The following is a 23,732-nucleotide window of genomic DNA, read 5'->3' as shown; positions in this document are numbered from 1 at the left end:
GAGGCTGAATCAGGAGAATCGCTTGAGCCTGGGAGGCAGAGGTTGCAGTGTGCCAAGATTGCACATTGCACTCCAGCCTGAATAACAGAGCGAGACTCCGTCTCAAAAAAAGAAAAAGAAAAAGAAAAAAAAGACTGGGGAGGAGACGGAGGGCAGTGTATAAGGATGGAAAGAAAATGGCAATGTGAAATTACCAAAAATCAAAAACAAAAAAAAAGGAGTAAAAGCAAAATTACAGATAGGGATGAAATGTTGAACCCATAATGAGGTTTGCACACAAAATAATGCAGGCCATGAAGCTCTGTCCACCTGCATGATAGAGCCATACATTTGGCCCTATGCTTTTAGCAGCCAGCAAAAAGAGGGAAACATAATCCCAGGGTCCATACATTTTTGTTTTGTTTTTTAATGTCCCAAAGAAGCACAACTATTCCAGGACTAAAGGGATTGTCCAAATGGATCTTTGCAGGGGAACACAGTGGGTGGTGATGAACAACATCATGACAGCATCCTGCGAGAGGGACAGCAATTATGACCAAACACCCACGCGGGCCATGAGCATTCCAGCTAAGCCCAGCACAGACAGGACGGGAGCGTCACATACATTGCCATCACACAGCACCTAAGGCTGGCTCTGGCATCAGACTTGGGGGAGCAAATCCCGGGTCTATCCCATACAACCCTGTGAGGCTATGAAACATCTCTGGGCTTCCCATTTCCCCTTCTAGAACGTGGGGACCCACCTCATAAGCTTGCGGTGAGGATTAAATGAGTTAATAATGGTAAAGTGCTTAGGTCAATTTCTAGCATGTGAATTATGTTAACAGTAAATTTATGTTATATCTGCCATATATATATATATATATATATATAATCATTTCTAAATTCTAAATGATTACCTTTTGAAGCAGATGTTGAAGAGTTTTTGAAGACTTACAAGATTATCTACCACAAAAGAGCAACATACTTTCTCCCTACCATCTATTTTTGAAATATTTAAATTAATACAATTAATACTCTAAATATAAATGACCAAAGATCCAACCTTTTCATTATGTCTTCAGTGTGTTCCAAGTTATAAAAGACAAATATTTTTACTATCTGTTGCATATGTATGGCTTTGGTATGTGAGGGACATATGAGAATAGGGCAGACTTAAGTAAGGAAGTCTCTGTATCTTCATTCATACATGAAGTATACATTTGCTGGATTATTTCTATACACCAGACATTCTCCTAGGTGTTAGGGATACAGAAAGGGACAGAATATTATTCTGTATTCCAGTCATAATTCAATTGAGATCTCTCTCTCTCTCTCTCCACATACACACTGAATACATCATATGCACTTTTTAAAAACTTCGGTATGGTCACTCCTCAATACTTTCCTTCATTCTTTTTTTTTTTTTTTTTTTTGAGACAGAGTCTTGCTCTGTTGCCCAGGCTGGAGTACAGTGGTATGGTCTCTGCTCACTGCAACTTCTGCCTTCTGGGTTCAAGTGTTTCTCCTGTCTCAGCCTCCTGAGTAGCTGGGACTATAGGTGCGTGCCATCACACCTGGCTAATTTTTGTATTTTTAGTAGAGACAGGGTTTCACCATGTTGGCCAGGCTGGTCTTGAACTCCTGACCTCAGGTGACCTGCCTGCCTCGGCCTCCCAAAGTGCTGGGATTACAGGAGTGAGCCACTGCACCAGCCTTTTCCCTTCATTCTTTAAGAGATGACAACTGGAGAGCTTTGGCAAATTTCAGCCAGTAGAAAAGCAAGTCAGAATGCTGCGTGTCACTCAGTCTCAGCAATAGACAGAACCTACTAGAAGGAAGTGATTGAAGAGAGCTTAATAAAGCACCTACAGCACTGACAAAGGCGTGGGCAGCAGGAGGGAAGCCTTCTGGTGATGGGGAAGCATCTCAGAGCTAAGAAGATCTGAGGACCTCTCCTACCCTGGGCTGAAGGACAAGGAGAGGGAACAGATGCTGGATCCCAGACAGCTGGAGCCTTACAGTGAGTTGCCTGCCAGGAGCCAAGATCCTCATTAGGATGAAACAGCTGGGATACTGCAGCCTATGGGCCAACAGAGACAGCTGGGGGACCAAATGCCCCATTGTCCTCTCTCTCCTACACCCTGAGCACCTGGGATACCTCCCTCCGGCCTGTTGCTGCTGTCCAGGAAGGTCACCAGCCTGGGTCACTGGGCACAGAAGGGGGGTGAGTGGACAGAGAGGAGGGAGACTATCTGGGTCACAAAAGGGCTTGGGCTTTTTAAAGTTCAAATAATTAACAAATGTATCTTGAACTACATCACCAAATCTGAGCCAGAGGAGAGACTTGAGGTAGCAGAGAAGAGGAGGCCTTTTCAGGATGGGATGATAGATCTGAAGAAAAGGTTCCATAGGCCAGGCACCAGTGGCTCACGGCTGTAGTGCCAGCACTTTGGGAGGCTGAGGCAGGAGGATCACTTGAAGCCAGGAGTTGAAGACCAGCCTGAACAACATAGTGAGACCCTATCTCTACAAAAATAAAATAAAATCAATAGTGGGGTGTGGTGGCACGTGCCTGTGCTCCTAGCTACTGGAGTGGCTGAAGCAGGAGGATCACTTGAGCTCAGGAGTTCGAAGCTCCAGGGAGCTCTATGATCACGCCACTACATTCCAGCCTGGGTGACAGAGCAAGGTCCTATCTCAAAAATAAAAAAGAAAGAAAAGAAAAGTTACAGCACATGGCCTACAGCAGCACTACTCAAAGTGTGGTCCATGGACCAGTGCTGGTCCAGGAACTGTTTGTTACTATCCACAATAAAACAAGGGGCCAAGGGAGGTCATAATCCAGCACCTTGGGAGGCCAAGGCAGGCAGATCACCTGAGGTCAGGAGTTTGAGACCAGCCTGGCCAACATGGCGAAATCCCATCTTTAGTAAAAATACAAAAATTAGCCAGGTGTGGTGGTGGGCACCTGTAGTCCCAGCTACTGGGGAGGCTGACGCAGGAGAATGGCTTGAACCCAGGAAGCGGAGGTTGCAGTGAGCCAAGATCGCACCTCTGCCCTCCAGCCTGGGAGACAGAGTGAGACTCCATCTCAAAAATCAATCAATCAATCAATCAATCAAACAAGGACAGAAATTGAGAGTCAGCATTTAGAAAGCCTTAAAACAGTTTAAAAGAGTAAGCTGAAGTGAGGTGGAGCCAAGATGGACGAATAGGAACAGCTCCAGTCTACAGCTCCCAGCGTGAGCGATGCAGAAGATGGGTGATTTCTGCATTTCCAACTGAGGTACTGGGTTCATCTCACTGGGGAGTGCCGGACAGTGGGTGCAGGACAGTGGGTGCAGCGCACTGTGCGTGAGCCAAAGCAGGGCGAGGCATCACCTCACCCGGGAAGCGCAAGGGGTCAGGGAATTCCCTTTCCTAGTCAAAGAAAGGGGTGACAGACAGCACCTGGAAAATCGGGTCACTCCCACCCTAATACTGCACTTTCCAACAAGCTTAACAAACGGCACACCAGGAGATTATATCCTGCACCTGGCTCGGAAGGTACTACACTCTTGGAGCCTCACTCATTGCTAGCACAGCAGTCTGAGATCAAACTGCAAGGCAGCAGCGAGGCTGGGGGAGGGTCACCCGCCATTGCTTAGGCTTGAGTAGGTAAACTAAGCGGCCAGGAAGCTGGAACTGGGTGGAGCCCACCACAGCTCAAGGAGGCCTGCCTGCCTCTGTAGGCTCCACCTCTGGGGGCAGGGCACAGACAAACGAAAGACAGCAATAACCTCTGCAGACTTAAATATCCCTGTCTGACAGCTTTGAAGAGAGTAGTGGTTCTCCCAGCACACAGCTTGAGATCTGAGAACAGGCAGACTGCCTCCTCAAGTGGGTCCCTGATCCCCAGGTAGCCTAACTGGGAGGCACCCCCCAGTAGGGGAGGACTGACACCTCACACGGCCGGGTACTCCTCTGAGACAAAACTTCCAGAGGAACAATCAGGCAGCAGCATTTGCGGTTTACCAATATGCGCTGTTCTGTAGCCACTGCTGCTGATACCCAGGCAAACAGGGTCTGGAGTGGACCTCCAGTAAACTTCCAGAGGAACAATCAGGCAGCAGCATTTGCGGTTCACCAATATCCGCTGTTCTGCAGCCACCGCTGCTGATACCCAGGCAAACAGGGTCTGTAGTAGACCTCCAGCAAGCTCCAACAGACCTGCACCTGAGGGTCCTGACTGTTAGAAGGAAAACTAACAAACAGAAAGGACATCCACACCAAAAACCCATCTGTACATCACCATCATCAAAGACCAAAGGTAGATAAAACCACAAAGATAGGGAAAAAACAGAGCAGAAAAACCGGAAACTCTAAAAATCAGAGCGCCTCTCCTCCTCCAAAGGAACGCAGCTCCTCACCAGCAACGGAACAAAGCTGGATGGAGAATGACTTTGATGAGTTGAGAGAGGAAGGCTTCAGAAGATCAAACTACTCCCAGCTAAAGGAGGAAGTTTGAACCAATGGCAAAGAAGTTAAAAACTTTGAAAAAAAATTAGACAAATGGATAACTAGAATAACCAACGCAGAGAAGTCCTTAAAGGTCCTGATGGAGCTGAAAACCATGGCACGAGAACTACGTGACAAATGCACAAGCCTCAGTAACCGATGCAATCAACTGGAAGAAAGAGTATCAGTGATTGAAGATCAAATGAATGAAATGAAGTGTGAAGAGAAGTTTAGAGAAAAAGAACAAAAAGAAATGAACAAACCCTCCAAGAAATATGGGACTATGTGAAAAGACCAAATCTACGTCTAATTGGTGTAGCTGAAAGTGATGGGGAGAATGGAACCAAGTTGGAAAACACTCTGCAGGATATTATCCAGGAGAACTTCCCCAATCTAGCAAGGCAGGCCAACATTCAAATTCAGGAAATACAGAGAACGCCACAAAGATACTCCTCGAGAAGAGCAATTTCAAGACACATAATTGTCAGATTCACCAAAGTTGAAATGAAGGAAAAAATGTTAAGGGCAGCCAGAGAGAAAGGTCGGGTTACCCACAAAGGGAAGCCCATCAGACTAACAGCAGATCTCTCGGCAGAAACTCTACAAGCCAGAAGAGAGTGGGGGCCAATATTCAACATTCTTAAAGAAAAGAATTTTCAACCCAGAATTTCATATCCAGCCAAACTAAGCTTCATAAGTGAAGGAGAAATAAAATACAGACAAGCAAATGCTGAGAGATTTTGTCACCACTAGGCCTGCCCTAAAAGAGCTCCTGAAGGAAGCACTAAACATGGAAAGGAACAACCAGTACCAGCCACTACAAAAACATGCCAAATTGTAAAGACCATCAAGGCTAGGAAGCAACTGCATCAACTAATGAGCAAAATAACCAGCTAACATCATAATGACAGGATCAAATTCACACATAACAATACTAACCTTAAATGTAAATGGGCTAAATGCTCCAATTAAAAGGCACAGACTGGCAAATTGGATAAAGAGTCAAGACTCATCAGTGTGCTGTATTCAGGAAACCCATCTCACGTGCAGAGACACACATAGGCTCAAAATAAAGGGATGAAGGAAGATCTACCAAGCAAATGGAAAACAAAAAAAAGCAGGGGTTGCAATCCTAGTCTCGGATAAAACAGACTTTAAACCAACAAAGATCAAAAGAGACAAAGAAGGCCATTACATAATGGTAAAGGGATCAATTCAACAAGAAGAGCTAACTATCCTAAATATATATGCACCCAATACAGGAGCATCCGGATTCATAAAGCAAGTCCTTAGAGACCTACAAAGAGACTTAGACTCCCATACAATAATAATGGGAGACTTTAACACCCCACTGTCAACATTAGACAGATCAACGAGACAGAAAGTGACCAAGGATATCCAGGAATTGAACTCAGCTCTGCACCAAGTGGACCTAATAGACATCTGCAGAACTCTCCACCCCAAATCAACAGAATATACATTCTTTTCAGCACCACACCACACCTATTCCAAAATTGACCACATAATTGGAAGTAAAGCACTCCTCAGCAAATGTAAAAGAACAGAAATTATAACAAACTCTCACGGTGCAATCAAACTAGAACTCAGGATTAAGACACTCACTCAAAACCACTCAACTACATGGAAACTGAACAACCTGCTCCTGAATGACTACTGGGTACACAACGAAATGAAGGCAGAAATAAAGATGTTCTTTGATACCAATGAGAACAAAGACTCAACATACCAGAATCTCTGGGACACATTAAAAGCAGGGTGTAGAGGGAAATTTATAGCACTAAATGCCCACAAGAGAAAACAGAAAAGATCTAAAATTGACACCCTAACATCACAATTAAAAGAACTAGAGAAGCAAGAGCAAACATTCAAAAGCTAGCAGAAGGCAAGAAATAACTAAGATCAGAGCAGAACTGAAGGAAATAGAGACACAAAAAACCCTTCAAAAAATCCATGAATCCAGGAACTGGTTTTTTGAAAAGATCAGCAAAATTGATAGACTGCTAGCAAGACTAATAAAGAAGAAAAGAGAGAAGAATCAAATAGACGCAATAAAAAATGACAAAGGTGGTGGGATCACCACCGATCCCACAGAAATACAAACTACCACCAGAGAATACTCTACACAAATAAACTAGAAAATCTAGAAGAAATCAACAAATTCCTTGACACATACACCCACCCAAGACTAAACCAGGAAGAAGTTGAATCTCTGAATAGACCAATAACAGGCTTTTAAATTGAGGCAATAATTAATAGCTTGCCAACCAAAAAAAGTCCAGGACCAGATGGATTCACAGCCGAATTCTACCAGAGGTACAAGGAGGAGCTGGTACCATTCCTTCTGAAACTATTCCAATCAATAGAAACAGAGAGAATCCTCCCTAACTCATTTTATGAGGCCAGCATCATCCTGATACCAAAGCCGGGCAGAGACACAACAAAAAAAGAGAATTTTAGACCAATATCCTTGATGAACATTGATGCAAAAATCCTCAATAAAATACTGGCAAACCAAATCCAGCAGCACATCAAAAAGCTTATCCACCATGATCAAGTGGGCTTCATCCCTGGGATGCAAGGCTGGTTCGACATATGAAAATCAATAAACATAATCCAGCATATAAACAGAACCAAAGACAAAAACCACATGATTATCTCAATAGATGCAGAAAAGGCCTTTGACAAAATTCAACAACGCTTCATGCTAAAAACTATCAATAAGTTAGGTATTGATAGGACATATCTCAAAATAATAAGAGCTATCTATGACAAACCCACAGCCAACATCATACAGAATGGACAAAAACTGGAAGCATTCCCTTTGAAAACTGGCAGAAGACAGGGATGCCCTCTCTCACCACTCCTGTTCAACATAGTGTTGGAAGTTCTGGCCAGGGCAATCAGGCAGGAGAAGGAAATAAAGGGCATTCAATTAAGAAAAGAGGAAGTCAAATTGTCCCTGTCTGCAGATGACATGATTGTATATCTAGAAAACCCCATTGTCTCAGCCCAAAATCTCCTTAAGCTGATAAGCAACTTCAGCAAAGTCTCAGGATACAAACTCAATGTGCAAAAATCACAAGCATTCTTACACACCAATAACAGACAAACAGAGAGCCAAATCATGAGTGAACTCCCATTCACAATTGCTTCAAAGAGAATAAATACCTAGGAATCCAACTTACAAGGGATGTGAAGGACCTCTTCAAGGAGAACTACAAACCACTGCTCAATGAAATAAAAGAGGATACAAACAAATGGAAGAACATTCCATGCTCATAGGTAGGAAGAATCAATATCGTGAAAATGGCCATACGGCCCAAGGTAATTTATAGATTCAATGCCATCCCCATCAAGCTACCAATGACTTTCTTCACAGAATTGGAAAAAACTACTTTAAAGTTCATATGGAACCAAAAAAGAGCCCGCATTGCCAAGTCAATCCTAAGCCAAAAGAACAAAGCTGGAGGCATCAAGCTACCTGACTTCAAACTATACTACAAGGCTACAGTAACCAAAACAGCATGGTACTGGTACCAAAACAGAGATATAGACCAATGAAACAGAACAGAGCCCTCAGAAATAATGCCACTTATCTACAACTATCTGATCTTTGACAAACCTGAGAAAAACAAGCAATGGGGAAAGGATTCCCTATTTAATAAATGGTGCTGGGAAAACTGGCTAGCCATATGTAGAAAGCTGAAACTGGATCCCTTCCTTACACCTTATGCAAAAATTAATTCAAGATGGATTAGAGACTTAAACGTTAGACCTAAACCCATGAAAACCCTAGAAGAAAACCTAGGCAATACCATTCAGGACATAGGCATGGGCAAGGACTTCATGTCTAAAACACCAAAAGCAATGGCAACAAAAGCCAAAATTGACAAATGGGATCTAATTAAACTAAAGAGCTTCTGCACAGCAAAAGAAACCACCATCAGAGTGAAGAGGCAGCCTACAGAATGGGAGAAAATTTTTGCAACCTACTCATCTGACAAAGGGCTAATATCCAGAATCTACAATGAACTCAAACAAATTTACAAGAAAAAACAAACAACCCCATCAAAAAGTGGGTGAAGGATATGAACAGACACTTCTCAAAAGAAGACATTCATGCAGCCAAAAAACACATGAAAAAATGCTCATCATCACTGGTCATCAGAGAAATGCAAATCAAAACCACAATGAGATACCATCTCACACCAGTTAGAATGGCGATCATTAAAACGTCAGGAAACAACAGGTGCTGGAGAGGAGGTGGAGAAATAGGAACACTTTTACACTGTTGGTGGGACTGTAAACTAGTTCAACCATTGTGGAAGTCACTGTGGCGATTCCTCAGGGATCTAGAACTACAAATACCATTTGACCCAGCCATCCCATTACTGGGTATATACCCAAAGGATTAAAAATCATGCTGCTATAAAGACACATGCACACATATGTTCATTGCGGCACTATTCACAATAGCAAAGACTTGGAACCAACCCAAATGTCCAACAATAATAGACTGGATTAAGAAACTGTGGCACATATACACCATGGAATACTATGCAGCCATAAAAAATGATGAGTTCATGTCCTTTGTAGGGACATGGATGAAGCTGGAAACCATCATTCTCAGCAAACTATTGCAAGGACAAAAAACCAAACACCACATGTTCTCACTCGTAGGTGGGAATTGAACAGTGAGAACACATGGACACAGGAAGGGGAACATCACACACCGGGGACTGTTGTGGGGTGGGGGGAGGGGGGAGGGATAGCATTAGGAGATATACCTAATGCTAAATGACGAGTTAATGGGTGCAGCACACCAGCATGGCACATGTATACATATGTAACAAACCTGCACGTTGTGCACATGTACCCTAAAACTTATAGTATAATAATAATAAAATAAAATAAAAAGAAAAAAAGAGTAAGCTGATATCTGTTAAATCTGATTTTTAAATGAGGCTTGTATTTTGTATGTCTTTAGGTTTTATGTCCAACTTTTCTGGACTTTGGCCTAGGCAAAGAATTCATGACTAAGACCTCATAAGCACAAGCAACAAAAACAATAATAAATAAATGGGACCTAATTAAACTAAAAAGCTTCTGCACAGCTAAATAATCAACAGAGTGAACAGATGACCTGCAGAATGGGAGAAAATATTTGCAAACTCTGCATCTGACAGGGGACTAATATCCAGAATCTACAAGGAACTCAATTCAACAACAACAAATAAATAACCTAATTAAATAGTGGGCAATGGGCCGGGCATGGTGGCTAACTCCTACAATCCCAGCACTTTCAGAGGCCGAGGCGGGCAGATCACTTGAGGCCAGGAGCTTGAGACCAGCCTTGCCAACATGGCGAAACCCCGTCTGTACTAAAAATACAAAAATTAGCCAGGCGCAGTGGCGGACACCTGTAATCCCAGCTACTGGAGAGGCTGAGGCACAAGAATCGCTTGAACCTGGGACGCAGGGGTTGTAGTGAGCCGAGATCATGTCACTGCACTCCAGCTGGGCAACAGAGCGAAATCCTGTCTCAAAAAAAATAAAAAATAAATAAAAATAAATAAACAGAGACTTGTGTGAACACTATAGCCACCTACCCACAGAAGCAATTAGGGGCAGCCCAAGCCAGATGTCAGGCCCACCTGCTCTAAATACCAGGCACCTTCAGGCCCAGCCTTGCCAAGGGCCTAAGCCAAAAGACACCCAATCCTGGCAGTGCGGGTGCAATGCCCTCCCTATGAAATGTAGGGATTTACAAAACAGCCATCCACACAGTCTTCCTGCCCTCGCCTCACTCCACAGCAAGGAGGCTGGACTCTGCTCTCTTGTGCTTTATCTCACCTGGGCCAGGCTCTGGCTGGGCGCTGTTGCCCTCATGAGAGCTGTGCCAGCTGCTCTGCCTACCTGGGACCCTGTGCTGGAGACACCACCTGGATTTCAGCTGCCTGGGCCCACCTGGATAGCAATTTAAACTGATTCCAAAGAGGGGAAGGGTGCTGCATCTCCCGGCTCTGGGCTTCCTTGCTCCACTCACCCTCCCCATCTCTTTGGGAGCTCCCAGGATACTTGGTGCAGGAGGCGGCTCAAGGGATGGTGAGAGTCTGCCCAGCAAGGATGACTGTGAAGGGAAGGGAAAGAACTGAATGTTCCATGCTGGTTATGCTGGTTATTCTGTGATGCTGAGAAGCGATAAAAGTAAACATACAATTTTATCACTCAAAGTGCTTAAAACCTATGGAACAGAGTATGTCATGCATGGTGCGCTGAATCTGGAATTTGTAAGCCATAGAATGTTTGCATTTGTGGTTTGAGAATTAAAGAGAGAAGTGCAATAGCTCAGGAGTTTGCTCTCAAATGAGAGAGACATGGGCACATAAAGCACCCATATCTGGAGGCTACAAGACCAAAGGGAACCTTGTGAGGAAGAGCAGCAGGAGCCGCCAGGTGGAGGAGACAAAACCTGGCCCCTCTGTTCTAGAATGAGCTGCGGGAGTCCTGGGGAGGCATTGTCTCTGCCCTGAGGCCACTTGGGGGACCCAGTACAACTGTACTAGACAGGCAAAGAGCTTGGTCTTGCTAGAGCCCCCCTTATGGGGGAGCCCCAAACCTCCTTAGCTCACTCCCCACCCACCTCCACTCCCCTCTCTGCACACACACCCCCAGTGACTCAGCAGGCCACCACTCTGCCAAGGACACAGCATGGCGCCCTCCTCAAGGCTGGCAGTGACCACCAGAAAAGAATGGTGGGTTAGGCTGGGTGCGGTGGCTCATGCCTGTAATCCCAACACTTTGGGAAGCTGAGGCGGGTGGATTACCTGAGATCAGAAGTTGAAGACCAGCCTGACCAATATGGTGGAACCCCGTCTCTACTAAAAATACAAAAAATTAGCTGGGCGTGGTGGCCCATACCTATAATCCTAGCTACTCAGGAGGCTTTGGCAGGAGAATCACTGGAACCTGGGAGGCTGCGGCTGCAGTGAGCCGAGATCATGTCACTGCACTCTAGCCTGGGTGACAAAGCAAGACTCCGTCTCAAAAAAAAAAAAAAAAAAAGAATGGTGAGTTATACTGTTATACTTAGAAAAGGTGGTTTGGTTTGGTTCTTGTTTTTTCCTAAAGTAAGGAAATGCAATGGGGGTAGAAAGTAAAAAAGAGAGAGGAGAATCACAGAAACAGGAATAGAGAAAAAAGAGGCATCAGGAAGGGAAGAGTGAAGGAAGACCATTTGGTGGTGCAGGAAGGCTGCAGGGTCACAGGTATGAGAAGGAGCAAGGGCTCTGTGGGGGCTGGGCAGGTGCCCTGAAGACAGCAGGCAGAGGAGAAGAGGTGCCAGGCACAGTGACTCCCCTGAGATGCCACATTTAACTCAAGCTTCCATGAACTGTCATGAAGAATTCATGAAATTCAGTTTTTCCTTATATATGCTTGCCATTAATAGTAATAGGAAAATGGCCATGATTTAAAGCCCAAATGTGCTTGAAATTGCAAAAGTTTCACAAGGGAAGAAGCATATAAAATAGTTTTCAGGATTAGCTAAGGAATGAAATATGCTCTTTTTTAAAAAATCAATTTCCATTTACTGAGTATTTTTCTGATTCTGTTGGCATTGAAAGATCTCTAGCAAGCCAGCCTCATTCTAAGACAAAACAGTCAGAAGCTCATATCAGGGGGACGGGGTGGCAGGGGGCGAGATAGGGCATGGAGGGCATCAGGAAATAGTTCATACTGGGGAGACAGAGGACATCAGGAAAACTCCAAGGAAGCTTTTTCATTGATAACTCAGATCCTACCAGAAATCGTTGTTCCTTTTGTCCTCTTTCTATAGAACCCTTTTATTTTCTCCAAAGAGAAAATGGCTTTATTGTTTTTCTAATTCTAAAAGTAATACATGCTCATTGTAGAAAATAAAGATGTATATGTACATACCATTGACTACTACTCAGCCATAAAAAGGAATGAATTAATAGCATTCGTAGCAACCTGGATGGGATTGGAGACTATTATTCTAAGTGAAGTAACTTAGGAATGGAAAACCAAATATCGTACATTCTCGCTCATATGTGAGAGCTAAGCTATGAGGATGCAAAGGCATAAGAATGACACAGTGGACTTTGGGGACTTGGGTGAAAGGGTGGGAGGGGGATGAAGGATAAAAGTCTACAAATTGGGTGCAGTGTATACTGCTTGGGTGACAGGTGCACCAAAATCTCACAGATCACCCCTAAAGAACTTACTAATGTAACCAAACACCACCTGTTCCCCAAAAACCTATAGAAATAAAAATATTTTAAAAATACAGATAGTATAGGTAACATGGATTTAGTTCTTACAGCATGTAAGGCACTATTCTGAGAGCTTTTTCTGTATTATCTGATTAATTTCTCACAAGAACCCTCATAGGTTGGTACTAGATTTATCCCTGTATTTCACATGAAGATACTGACCCCGAGACATTAGTTAGACCATCCAGTTACACACAGCTAGGAAGCTGTGGAGCAAGATGTTTACCTAGGTAAAAACCCAGAGCCAGCAAGCTGACATACACTGTGAGGTTTACAGAAGAAAGTAAAAATCACTGATGATCTCCCCATCCACTGAGAAGCACTCTTAACATGTTCAAGTATCTCTTTCCGGACTTTGTTCTTTGCTTATATAGGCATATTATTTTTTCCTACTAAATGTGATCATTCCATACAATCTAGCTAGTTTACATATAGTTTGGTCTGTTTCTTCACCATATAGCATGGACACATGTTGTGTCAATAAAGACCATTCTATGGCACCATGTGTTGCCTATTAATCCACTAACTGAGTCAGTCCCCTTTTATTGGACATGAGATTGTTTCCCACTGGATGCTATTTTTATAATGCTTTAGTGAGTATCTTGCATCAGACATTTGAGCATTTATCTCATGAATTCCTTTGGATAGATTCAGAGTAGTAGTTTCATGTCAAAGATAGAAATTTTTTTTAATGCAAATATTCTGGGAAGTAACATCAGTACTGAGTTCCCAGAACTTTCATGTGAATGTGTTTACAGATACTTCACTCTCCAGAAGACATAAGGCAGCCTAAGCTCATTAAAAGGGAGAGCAAGAGGATCAATGACAACTTCTCTAGGTAATAATAATAAAATTCCATATCATAGATGATATGTAAATGTAAAGCACTAGAGTGCTTTACAATGGTCAAAGAACATTCACATACACTCACAGGAGTCCCTAGCCATAAGCAGAGTCCTCTCCACCTGCCAAACCTACCATTAGATCCTGGATACCCTGACACCAGCCTGCCGCAGTTCCGTGCCTGGGTCTCTCTCCTGCCCTGACCACCCCTGCATAACCAAAGATTGGCACGGCAGCCTGGGCTCTTCCTTCCTGGACATCGCACCGCCAATGCCACAGCATGCCATCTTCCTTCTGTCTGCTTAACTGCATGGACAGCCCTCAGAGAAATGGGATTAACCTTTTCTAAAAGGCACCAGGGGCATTGTACTGCTCATTTTTCTCTCATCAGCATGGGCCACATGAGCCATGGTCCTGGGCATTCTCAAGAAATGAACCTCGTCTGCATGTCTGCTATCGAGTTATACAAGAAACCCATAAGACGTGGGCTGATTCAGCAGCCCCCAGGCTACCTGCTCTGGTTCCTCTCCCCAGCCCACAGACTGCCCTTTCCCATGTGATGCCAAACTCTGGTTTTCACCCTTCGTGATGAGAAAGATCCCTCTGACGACTTTACAATGGCCTAATCGTGGGAAGTGGCCAAATGCCAGTCATAATTGTGTGTTGACCCAAAGTTGCATCGTAAGACTCACCAAGGAGGTCACAGTGACCTCCTTTTATCATTTTATCATCTTAACTTCTATCTGTATAGAGTGAGAGAACATTCCAGAAGAAAGTGTTTTGTTTCCTAGTGTTACTGTTCCCTAGTACAGTTTTTATCTTTGTTCCTATTTCTTGGATTTATGTTGACTGCCTACAGCCTACTGAGTGTTTTGGAAGGAAACATATTTAATTCATTTTCTGTTATGTCTGTTATATTTGTGGTGCTAGTTTTATGAAAACCAACAAATGTAAATGTTAGCTTAAAATAGAGCAGAGCTGTCCATGATGATAGCAAGACATATAATTCAGTGGAATAATAAGAAAACAACAGTATTGGAATTCACATTTCCATTTAATTCCATCTTAGTGGAGGACACAGTATATTCCAGGACTTTTAAGCCCCATGGATACAAAAAGAATATGTTCACACAGCCGCTGAGCTTAAGGAGCACATGGTGGATCAGCCTTTACAACACAGCTTAGCAAGTGCCTCTGAGTAAACAGAAACAGCTCAGAGGGAAGCAGGCAGCCAGGAAGGGTTTCCAGCAGGCAATATTTGAGTTATATTGGGAAGAAGATAGCCAGACTAGGCAAGGTGGGAAGGAATTCCAAGAACTGTGAATAGCACCAAAATAAGGTCCAGAACCAGGGAACATCATGGAATATCCAGGGAATTACAGTTAGGTCCCTACTGACATAGCACAGGGCTTGCAGGAGAAAGTGCCATTTAAGATGAGGCTGCCAAAAAGTCTAGGGGCTAGACTGAAGGAGCGTATGTGCCATGTTAAGAAACTTGGACTTTATTCCAAAAGTAATAGAAAACCACTAAAGGATACTAATCAGGGAGAACAACACACTGAGATCTTTGTTTTGCACTGGTAGCAATGAGAAGATTGATTGATAGGTAGACCCTTGGAAGACTGCCAACCTGATTGTTTCTAATCTTTCTTACCTCACCACTATGGATTCTGTTCCTTTCAGGCTGATTCTAAAACAGGGTGAGCTGAGAGTAGATGCTGGGAAATCAGTTAGAAGACTGGTGGACTAATCACGGGGAGAGCTGCCACGGGCTCCACTACAATAGTGCAGTATCAAGGGGGAGGAGGAGCCAGACTCTAGAGATAATACGGCACAAGACATAATGAGTTTACTAAATGGTAAGTGGGGAGGGAGAGGGAAGTGGAGGGATATGGAAGAGACCGAGAGAGATATTGGGTAAACTGGCTCTTGGAAAGGAGCAGCCCTGATTTGTAACATTTGCTGATTTCCATAGTGTAAATGCTCCCACCATGGCCAATATCAAGCTACTGAGCTGATGTGCCACTTCTAGTCTTGCCCCCACAAACCTCCCACACAGAATCATCCACGTCCTTTCCTCATTTGGGCTGTTTAGAATAAAGAGGACCCATGGGGCAACCTTGGGAACCCACGTGTTGAAAATGGCAGACCCAATTATGGAAGGAGTTTAAGTCTTTGAACCACTGTTTGGAGGGGAACTGCTTAACCAAGATCAGCTGTGTTTGGACATGATGAGAAATATACCTTCATTGTATTTAGCCACAGTATTAATCAGCGTTCTCCAGAGAAACAGAACCGATAGAATGTGTGTATATATATATACAGAGAAAGAGAGAGAGATTTTTTTTTTTTAATAGAGGCAGGGTCTTACTCTGTCACCCAGGCTGGAGTTCACTGGTGCTATCATAGCTCACTGCAGCCTCCAACTCCTGGGCTCAAGCAGTCCTCCCACCTTAGCCTCCTGAGTTGCTGGGACTACAAGTGCGTGCCACCATGCCTGGCTAATTTTTTTTTTTTTTATAGAGATGGGCTTTCACAGTGTTACCCAGGCTGATCTTGAACTCCTGGCCTCAAGCACTCCTCCCACCTTGGCCTCCCAAAGTGCTGAGATTACAGACATGAGACACTGCACCCAGAATGAGTTTTTCATGTATTAAAAGAAAACACCCGATTCCAGATTCTTCCTAATGTATAAATTACTTCAAAGCACCCCAGATTAACACTTTGAAGTTACTAAAGGACCATAGAGGATAATATTCTATCCCTAGTAGCCCAGAGGATTTTATTGGCACCTGTTTTTCTACCCACTAATGAATTGTTTGACTTCAAGGGCTGTGCCTCATGATGATGTTCATTAATAACACATTTATTGGCTCATGCCTGTAAACCCAGCACTTTGGGAGGCCGAGGTGGGTGGATCACGAAGTCAAGAAATCAAGACCATCCTGGTCAACATGGTGAAACCCCATCTCTACTAAAAATACAAAAAAATTAGCTGGGTGTGGTGGTCCGCGCCTGTAGTCCCAGCTACTCGGGAGGCTGAGGCAGGAGAATCGCTTGAACCCAGGAGGCGGAGGTTGCAGTCAGCCGAGATCACGCCACTGCACTCCAGCCTGGCGACAGAGTGAGACTCCATCTCAAGAAAAAAAAAAAAAAAAAAAACCATTTATTAATAGCAAAGTTGTTCTAAATATAATCTTCAGTATTTTCTAATTTTGTTATAGCTATACAATACTCTTAAAATGTTGCAGAGAGACTCAAGTGTCATAAATGGAACAAACCGTAATTAATTACAGAGCTAAAACTCTTCCACCCTCACCCAGAGATTTGGTCTCACAGCGATATGTTTCCATTACTACTATACCCTGGGAAAGTTCAGACTGATGCTGGTCATCCTTGTTTCATTCTACATTAACTCAGCAAATATTTATTAAACAACTATTGTATGCTAAACACTGTGCAAGATGTTGGGAGCAAAACATCATGTAGTGAAAGGAACACAGTGAACAAAACAAGACATAGTCCTTGGCCTCCTGAAGCTTATAGTCTACACAATTCCTCAGGAATCCAGAAAGACTGGGTCAAAACCAAGAGCCATCCACCTTCTGGATTGGGCTGTGTCCACCCAGGGACCCAGCTGAGTCACCCTCCTTAGTGACCTCATCAGCCAACCATCTGTAGAGCCAAGTTAATCTCCAAAGTCCTCAACCCCAAAAAGTATCGGAAACTAGCCCAGGCCTCCCTCCACATCTGAGTCAGCTACAAAGAATGTTTTGGATTCACCCACCAAAGTCTCATAAAAGTTGAAGGGAATCAGAAAAAAAAAAAGATTCTAGAATGCAACTACATACTGAATTCACTCTCAGATGATTGGATCCTGTATTTGCAACTGGCTCCTGGGGAGTTCACTGTCTGTGATGAATTCATGAAAAATTAGAAAGGTAGAGTAATGGGGCATTTCTCCTGTGACCTATTAATATTTTTCCTTAAAATTTATAACGCAGTTTCCCCTATTACATTTAACCTTGGAGCTTTAGAAACAATTTCTGAATTTTCTATTTTTTGCATTTTAAATAACATTTTCATAGTATTTGCCTGTGTTAACACCTGCAGGGGGTTTCAGGGTCTCAATCTAGGCTTCCTTTCCTTATTTGTGTATTTATTTATTTAGAGATGGGGTCTCACTGAGTTGCCCAGGCTGGATTTAACTCCTGTGCTCAAGTGATCCTCATGCCTCAGCCTCCTGAGTGGTTGGGGCTGCAGGTATGAACCACTATGTCCATCTGGACTCTCTTTCTTCTGTCTTAGTTTGGGTCCTCTCTAAAGCCCTGAGGCAAAGACTTGAGTAGGGGTCGTTTATTTAAGAGTTGACCTCAAGAAGCACAAACTGGGGAGAGAGGAACATAAGGGAGGGAGAAAAGCCAAAAATCAATGTGTTAATGAGTAGGTTGCCACTAGAGCAACCCAACCATGGCTCCATCCCACCAGGGACACTCTGAGGAATTATGTAGAAGGCACTTTAGAACTGGCCCATTGAGAGGCGGGGAAATGCGGTATTTTCCCACCAACTACCATCCCTCTTGGGATGAGGATTGTCCCTTGGCGCATTAAGTGCTGGGCTTGCAGGCTGCTCTAGACACAGCTTTTAGAAGCTCCTGTGGCTCTAGAAAGAGCCTTCAGACAGGAAGCAGAGTCAGATGCAGGCCCTTGAGATGGGAAAAGGGAACAGGTGTGGGAACTATCCATCCCAGCTGCCACTCAGAGGGGCACCGGGGAGGCATGGACATCACAGCCTTTGCCTCCATGAGGCCCAAAGGACCATCTCAGCAGCTCTGCTCCTGCAGCCACATCTGCTGTCTCCAGGCCTCACTCCCCCGCAGCCCTGCAGAGCAGGGCCAACGTCACCTTCTCTCCTCACACCCCCATCCTCTGAAGCCAACACTCAATCCTTTTCAGGGCTTGGTGTTGGGGGTGAGGGATTGTCTTTGTTTATTTTTACTACTAACAGGTTTAAATAACAAAATAATACTCTTGAAAACATTACACATTTCATACAAGCCTCAAAATTCTTCAGATAATTTTGTTGTTGTTCCCTGGAACACAATGAGTCAAGCTTGCTCTGCAGGGGCTGAAGTCATGGACCATAGGAACTCCCTCCACACCCATCTCCTCGTGTTTTTCTCTATACCTCACCCTGGGGAGGGAGCTGGAGGGCGAACATAGGGAGCCCATAGAGTAGAACTCTGGAGTTTGGATTCTGGAGGAAGTCCAGAGTGTGTATGTAGATCCCATCGCTACACCTTCCGATCTCACGGGAGAGATCTCCAAAGCCCATGCCCTACCAGGAATCCAGGCAGAACAAAGCTTCCTAGATTCCAAAGATTCTCCTTTTAAAAACTGGACATCCACATGCTTTAAATGTAAAAATGAACTCATTATATCTGGCCAGATGATACAAAAGCTTCCTGAAAGACATCGTGTTCTCATTCTATAGCCTGAAACTACCGCATAATGTATAATTAAATGAACTTGAACAACCCCAGAAAGTATGATGCCTCTAGTGAATCACAGAACTGTCTTACATTTACCACCTTTTAAGGGGAAACTGTCCTTTAATATCAAGTCTGTGGGCCAGGCACGGTGACTCACGCCTGTAACCCCAGCACTTTGGGAGGCCGAGGTGGGCGGATCACCTGAGGTCAGGAGTTCGAGACCAGCCTGGCCAACATGGTGAAACCCTGTCTCTACTAAAAAAAAAAAAAAAATTAACCAGGTGTGGTGGCGGGCACCTGTAATCCCAGCTATTTGGGAGGCTGAGGTAAGGCAATCACTTGAACCCGGGAGATGGAGGTTGCAGTGAGCCGATATCATGCCACTGCTCTCCAGCTTGGGTGACAGAGTGAGACTCTGTCTCAAAAAAAAAAAAAAAAAAGATCAAGTCCAGAAGGTAATGTTTTTATTTGTCAAACTTATTGGCCAAAAAAAAAACAATGAAAAACACCAACTAGTCTAAAAGAAAACAAGACCCTCACAACAGCATAAGCTGTCAAATTGACGACAGCACATCAAAATCAAATTTCAGTTCTTAGCAGGTGAAAAGAAGTGATTTTGTAGTAACAAATTTATGATCTGTATTTTATTTCTCAACCATGCATCAAAATTCCCACTTCTCTCCTTCTAAGGTCTTAATGTTACTATTAATTATGAAATCTAACCTCTCAGTGACATTCTCATGGTTAATTCCAGCAAAAGGAAGAAAACACAGATCTTACCAATGGGGCAAAAAATAGGAATCTTACAAGACACAACATGCTTGTTAAAACATGTCATGCTCCAACACAGAAGAGGAAAGAAATGTCTTCAGTCTGACATAACTGATCGTGCTTTTCCTGCTCCTAGACTTCCTTAGAATATTTTCTACAGTATTATAGGTAGTGTTTTCTAGAGGCACAAATGTGATCAGTCTGTTCTTTTTAATGAGAGTTTATTAAAGTTCACTTTATTTTCTTAAATAAAAAATACGACTGCTCTAAAGAGGTTTTAAAGGAAGCAATTAACTCATTTAGAACTCATAATAATCTTATGAGGTATGCACAATTATCTCATTTTATAAATGAGGAAACTGAGGCAGGCAGCAGATAAATATATTTGTTAAGGCCACACAGCAAGTGAGCAGAGCAATCAGGACAAACAGCCAGGCTGACTCCAGAACCCACATTCTCAGCAGCCTCGCAGAGCAGAGCAGGTGGGTGGACACAGACCTTATGAATATGCATACCATGACTCATGTTTGTCAGCAACCAGCAAAGTACTGAACTGTTCCTATGTTGATGTTTTCTTAATTGTCTTAATTAGGGAATTTTTCAGTACATCAAAAGGAGGCTTTTAAAGTAGGTTTAAAAAAAAAAGTTCTAAAGAAAAAAGAACAAGCCAGCAGACATGGGTAAGTTCAGTATGGGTCATTTTGAAGGATTAAAATTCCCTGTTAACTATAAAAACCCTCAGTTAAATAAGTGGTATAGGCCGGTCACGGTGGCTCACGCCTATAATCTTAGTACTTTGGGAGGCCTAGGTGGGCGGATTGCCTGAGCTCAGTAATTCGAGACCAGCCTGGGCAACATGGTGAAACCCTGTCTCTACTTAAAATACAAAAAGTTAGCCAGGTGTGGTGGCACATGCCTGTAGTCCCAGCTACTTGGGAGGCTGACGCACCAGCATCACTTGAGCCTGGGAGGCAGAGGTTGCAGTAAGCCGAGATTGCACCACTGCACTTCAGCCTGAGCAATAGAGTGAGACCCTGTCTAAAAAAAAAAAAGTGATATGGTAGGTAATTCTTGGTTAGGATTGTCAGAAGCTACTGAATGAATGCCAGTGGTTAGGTATCAGAGGGATAAACTAACTTATAGTTGAAAGGAGTCTTATAGAGTCTTTTGAACCATGAAGGCTCTCTGTGAATTCCTGAAGACACAAATTAATGGTGAAAATATTCTCAGGAGAGGTCTAATTTAGCACAACACATGGACTAAAGAGGTTGAAAGCCCTTCTGTCACAAAACTGCCCAATCAAAATGAAAAGAACACATTCATTCTAAGAAATCTCAGTATCATTCCATTTCTATGCTATGGGATGCATTTACCTTTTTCTTTCTTTCAAGTAGTATTTTTTATATGAACTGTACTCTGCTTAACTGTTCCCAGCAAAAAGAATAGTATAAACATTAATATTAGTATTAGCATTAGTTTTAGTATTAGTATTGACATAACAAACTCAGTTATGAAAATGTTCTAATAATAGCTACAGTCTTCCTCCTGCTGTTTACGTTACCATCTGCACACAAGCACACAAGCATGTTGCTATCTCTATCATAAACAAAGAAATCTCTTCACCTGGCTTTTCAATGATTCTCCTCCATTTCTTTTTGCCCCATTGAGCAGAACTCTTAAAATTGATTTCTGCATTAGGTGCTTCAATTCCTCTGACATTCTCTCTTAATTTCCCTACAGTTAACTTTTCAGTTCTCTCTTACCAAAGTCACCGGTGATCTCCACACTGCCAAATCCAATGGTCGTTTACTGGTCAGTTATCAGTGTTTTGTTACGTGGCTTATCAACCGTATTTGACACAGTTATTTTCTCCCTCCTTTTTTTTTTCTTGCAACACTCTCTTTCCATGAATCCTTTTTTTTAACAGTTTTATTGAGATACAATTCACATACCATACCGTTCACCCATATAAAGTGTACATGCCAATGGTCTTTGGCATATTCACAGAGTTGTCCAACCATCATCACAGTCAATTTTAGAACATTTTCATCACCCTCTCTCCAAAAACATACCTATTAGTAGTCACTCCCCAATTTCCTCCAACACCCCTAGCCCTAGACAGCCACTAAGCTACTTTTCTCTCTATAGATTTGCCTATCAGGACATTCCATATAAATGGAATCATATAAGATAGTCTTTTATGCCTAGCTTCTTTCACTTTCCCTGGTGTTTTCAAGACCTTAAAAAATCATGCCAAGTTAAAGAAGCCAGTCACAAAAAGACAAATACTATATGATTCCACTTATACGAGCTTCCTAGAGTTGTCAATTCACAGTAAGAGAAGTAGAATGTTGGCTGCGAGCGGCAGGAGAAAGGGGAATGGGGAATTGCTGTTTAATGGGAACAGAGTTTCAGTTTTGCAAGATGAAAAGGGTTCTAGAGATGGATGATGGCGATGGTTGCACAATGATGCCGATGTACATAATACCACTGAACCATATACTTAAAAATGGTTAGGATGACAAATTTTATGTTGTGTCTCTTTTACCACAATTAAAAATAATAATAAAAATATCTTTGCCAATGAAACTATTTACAATTTTTTTTTAATCTCATTTAATAGACAGGGATGGGCATCTATCTGCATGCTGCCAGGCACTGTTCTGGGCTTTGTTTTTGTTTTTGTTTTGAGATGGAGTCTCTCTCTGTTGCCCAGGCTGGAGTGCAATGGCACGATCTTGGCTCACTGCAACCTCTACCTCCCAGGTTCAAGCGATTCTCCTGCCTCAGCCTCCCAAGTAGCTGGGATTACAGGCATCCACCACCACACCCAGCTAATTTTTGTATTTGTAGTAGAGATGGGGTTTCACCATGTTGGTCAGGCTAGTCTCAAACTCCTGACTTCAAGTGATCCACCCACCACGGCCTCCCAAAGTGCTGGGATTACAGGCGTGAGCCACTGTGCCTGGCCTGTTCTGGGTTTTAAGGGAAGCAAATATTAATGTAACATGTTTAACAATGATTAGGGGATTAAAACTGAAGTTTGTTTTTTTTTTACAATAATTATTATATCAGAAATCCCCATACAAACAGTGATCTAAGCTCATGTTCCCATTCCAGTTAAAAGTGTAGCTCACCTGCCCCAGATCCAAGGTGAGGTTGACTCTGTTGTACTGTGTGCCTGAGGACAGGGGAGGGCTTTGCCACCAACGTTCAGATCCATCGATGGCATTGGTGACAGGATGTGCTTTCCTGGGGTCCTCAGAATTGCAATAGTCACAGAACTGGCCCTGAAAAAAAAAAGTGGTTTTTTTTGTTTTTTTGTTTTTTGTTTTTTGTTTTTACTTTCGAGTAATTTTTTCTTATCCATATAGCAAATACAGGGAACCAAACAACAGCTTAGAGATGTCAGCTGTTAAAATTCACTGGAATGTATTTTGAAGACAGTAGTAAGGCTTTCTCTTTTTCATTTATCTTAAACCTTATCACCGATTTATGCCTCTGATTATGGTGTTTTTAGGATATGGGGTCTATTTATCTTCCATCTTTACAGCTATGTTTTTGTTTCATACAACACTTCAAGAAGAGCCTGTTGTATTTGGGATGAAAAGAGGTTTTCACTTCAACAAATCCACTTCACTCATTAAGTCATCCTCCGTGCAATTCTGTGTGTGGCACTGGGGTACAAAAAAGATCCCTCCCCACAGTCCCAGTGGGGCATCAAGGATCCAAACAACCATCAGGGAAGGGGTGTACAGCAAGTGCCTCCATGGAGTACACGGCTGCGGCCAATGGCGGTAGATACTCCACGGTGGAAGAGAAGGCATGTCCA

General features: G+C 43.1%; 1 protein-coding gene across 6 annotated transcripts in view; it reads right to left on the bottom strand.

Annotated features, from left to right (window-relative positions):
- Positions 1-23,732, bottom strand: part of LAMA3 (laminin subunit alpha 3) — a 284,588-nt gene that overhangs the window by 236,133 nt on the left and 24,723 nt on the right. For all 6 annotated transcript variants that reach the window (XR_010124155.1, XM_063653496.1, XM_054461048.2 and 3 more), the window contains exon 2: positions 23,038-23,190. Coding sequence is in view for 5 of the 6 variants with exons in the window: in XM_063653496.1 (XP_063509566.1) it covers positions 23,038-23,190 (153 nt within the window). In the remaining variant the exon portion in view is untranslated. The remainder of the gene's footprint in view (positions 1-23,037; positions 23,191-23,732) is intronic.

The sequence above is a fragment of the Pongo pygmaeus genome, chromosome 17 (assembly GCF_028885625.2).
Source record: "Pongo pygmaeus isolate AG05252 chromosome 17, NHGRI_mPonPyg2-v2.0_pri, whole genome shotgun sequence".
NCBI lineage: Eukaryota > Metazoa > Chordata > Mammalia > Primates > Hominidae > Pongo > Pongo pygmaeus.
Note: the sequence above shows the minus strand (reverse complement) of the source record. Positions and strands in the feature narration are given on the sequence as shown.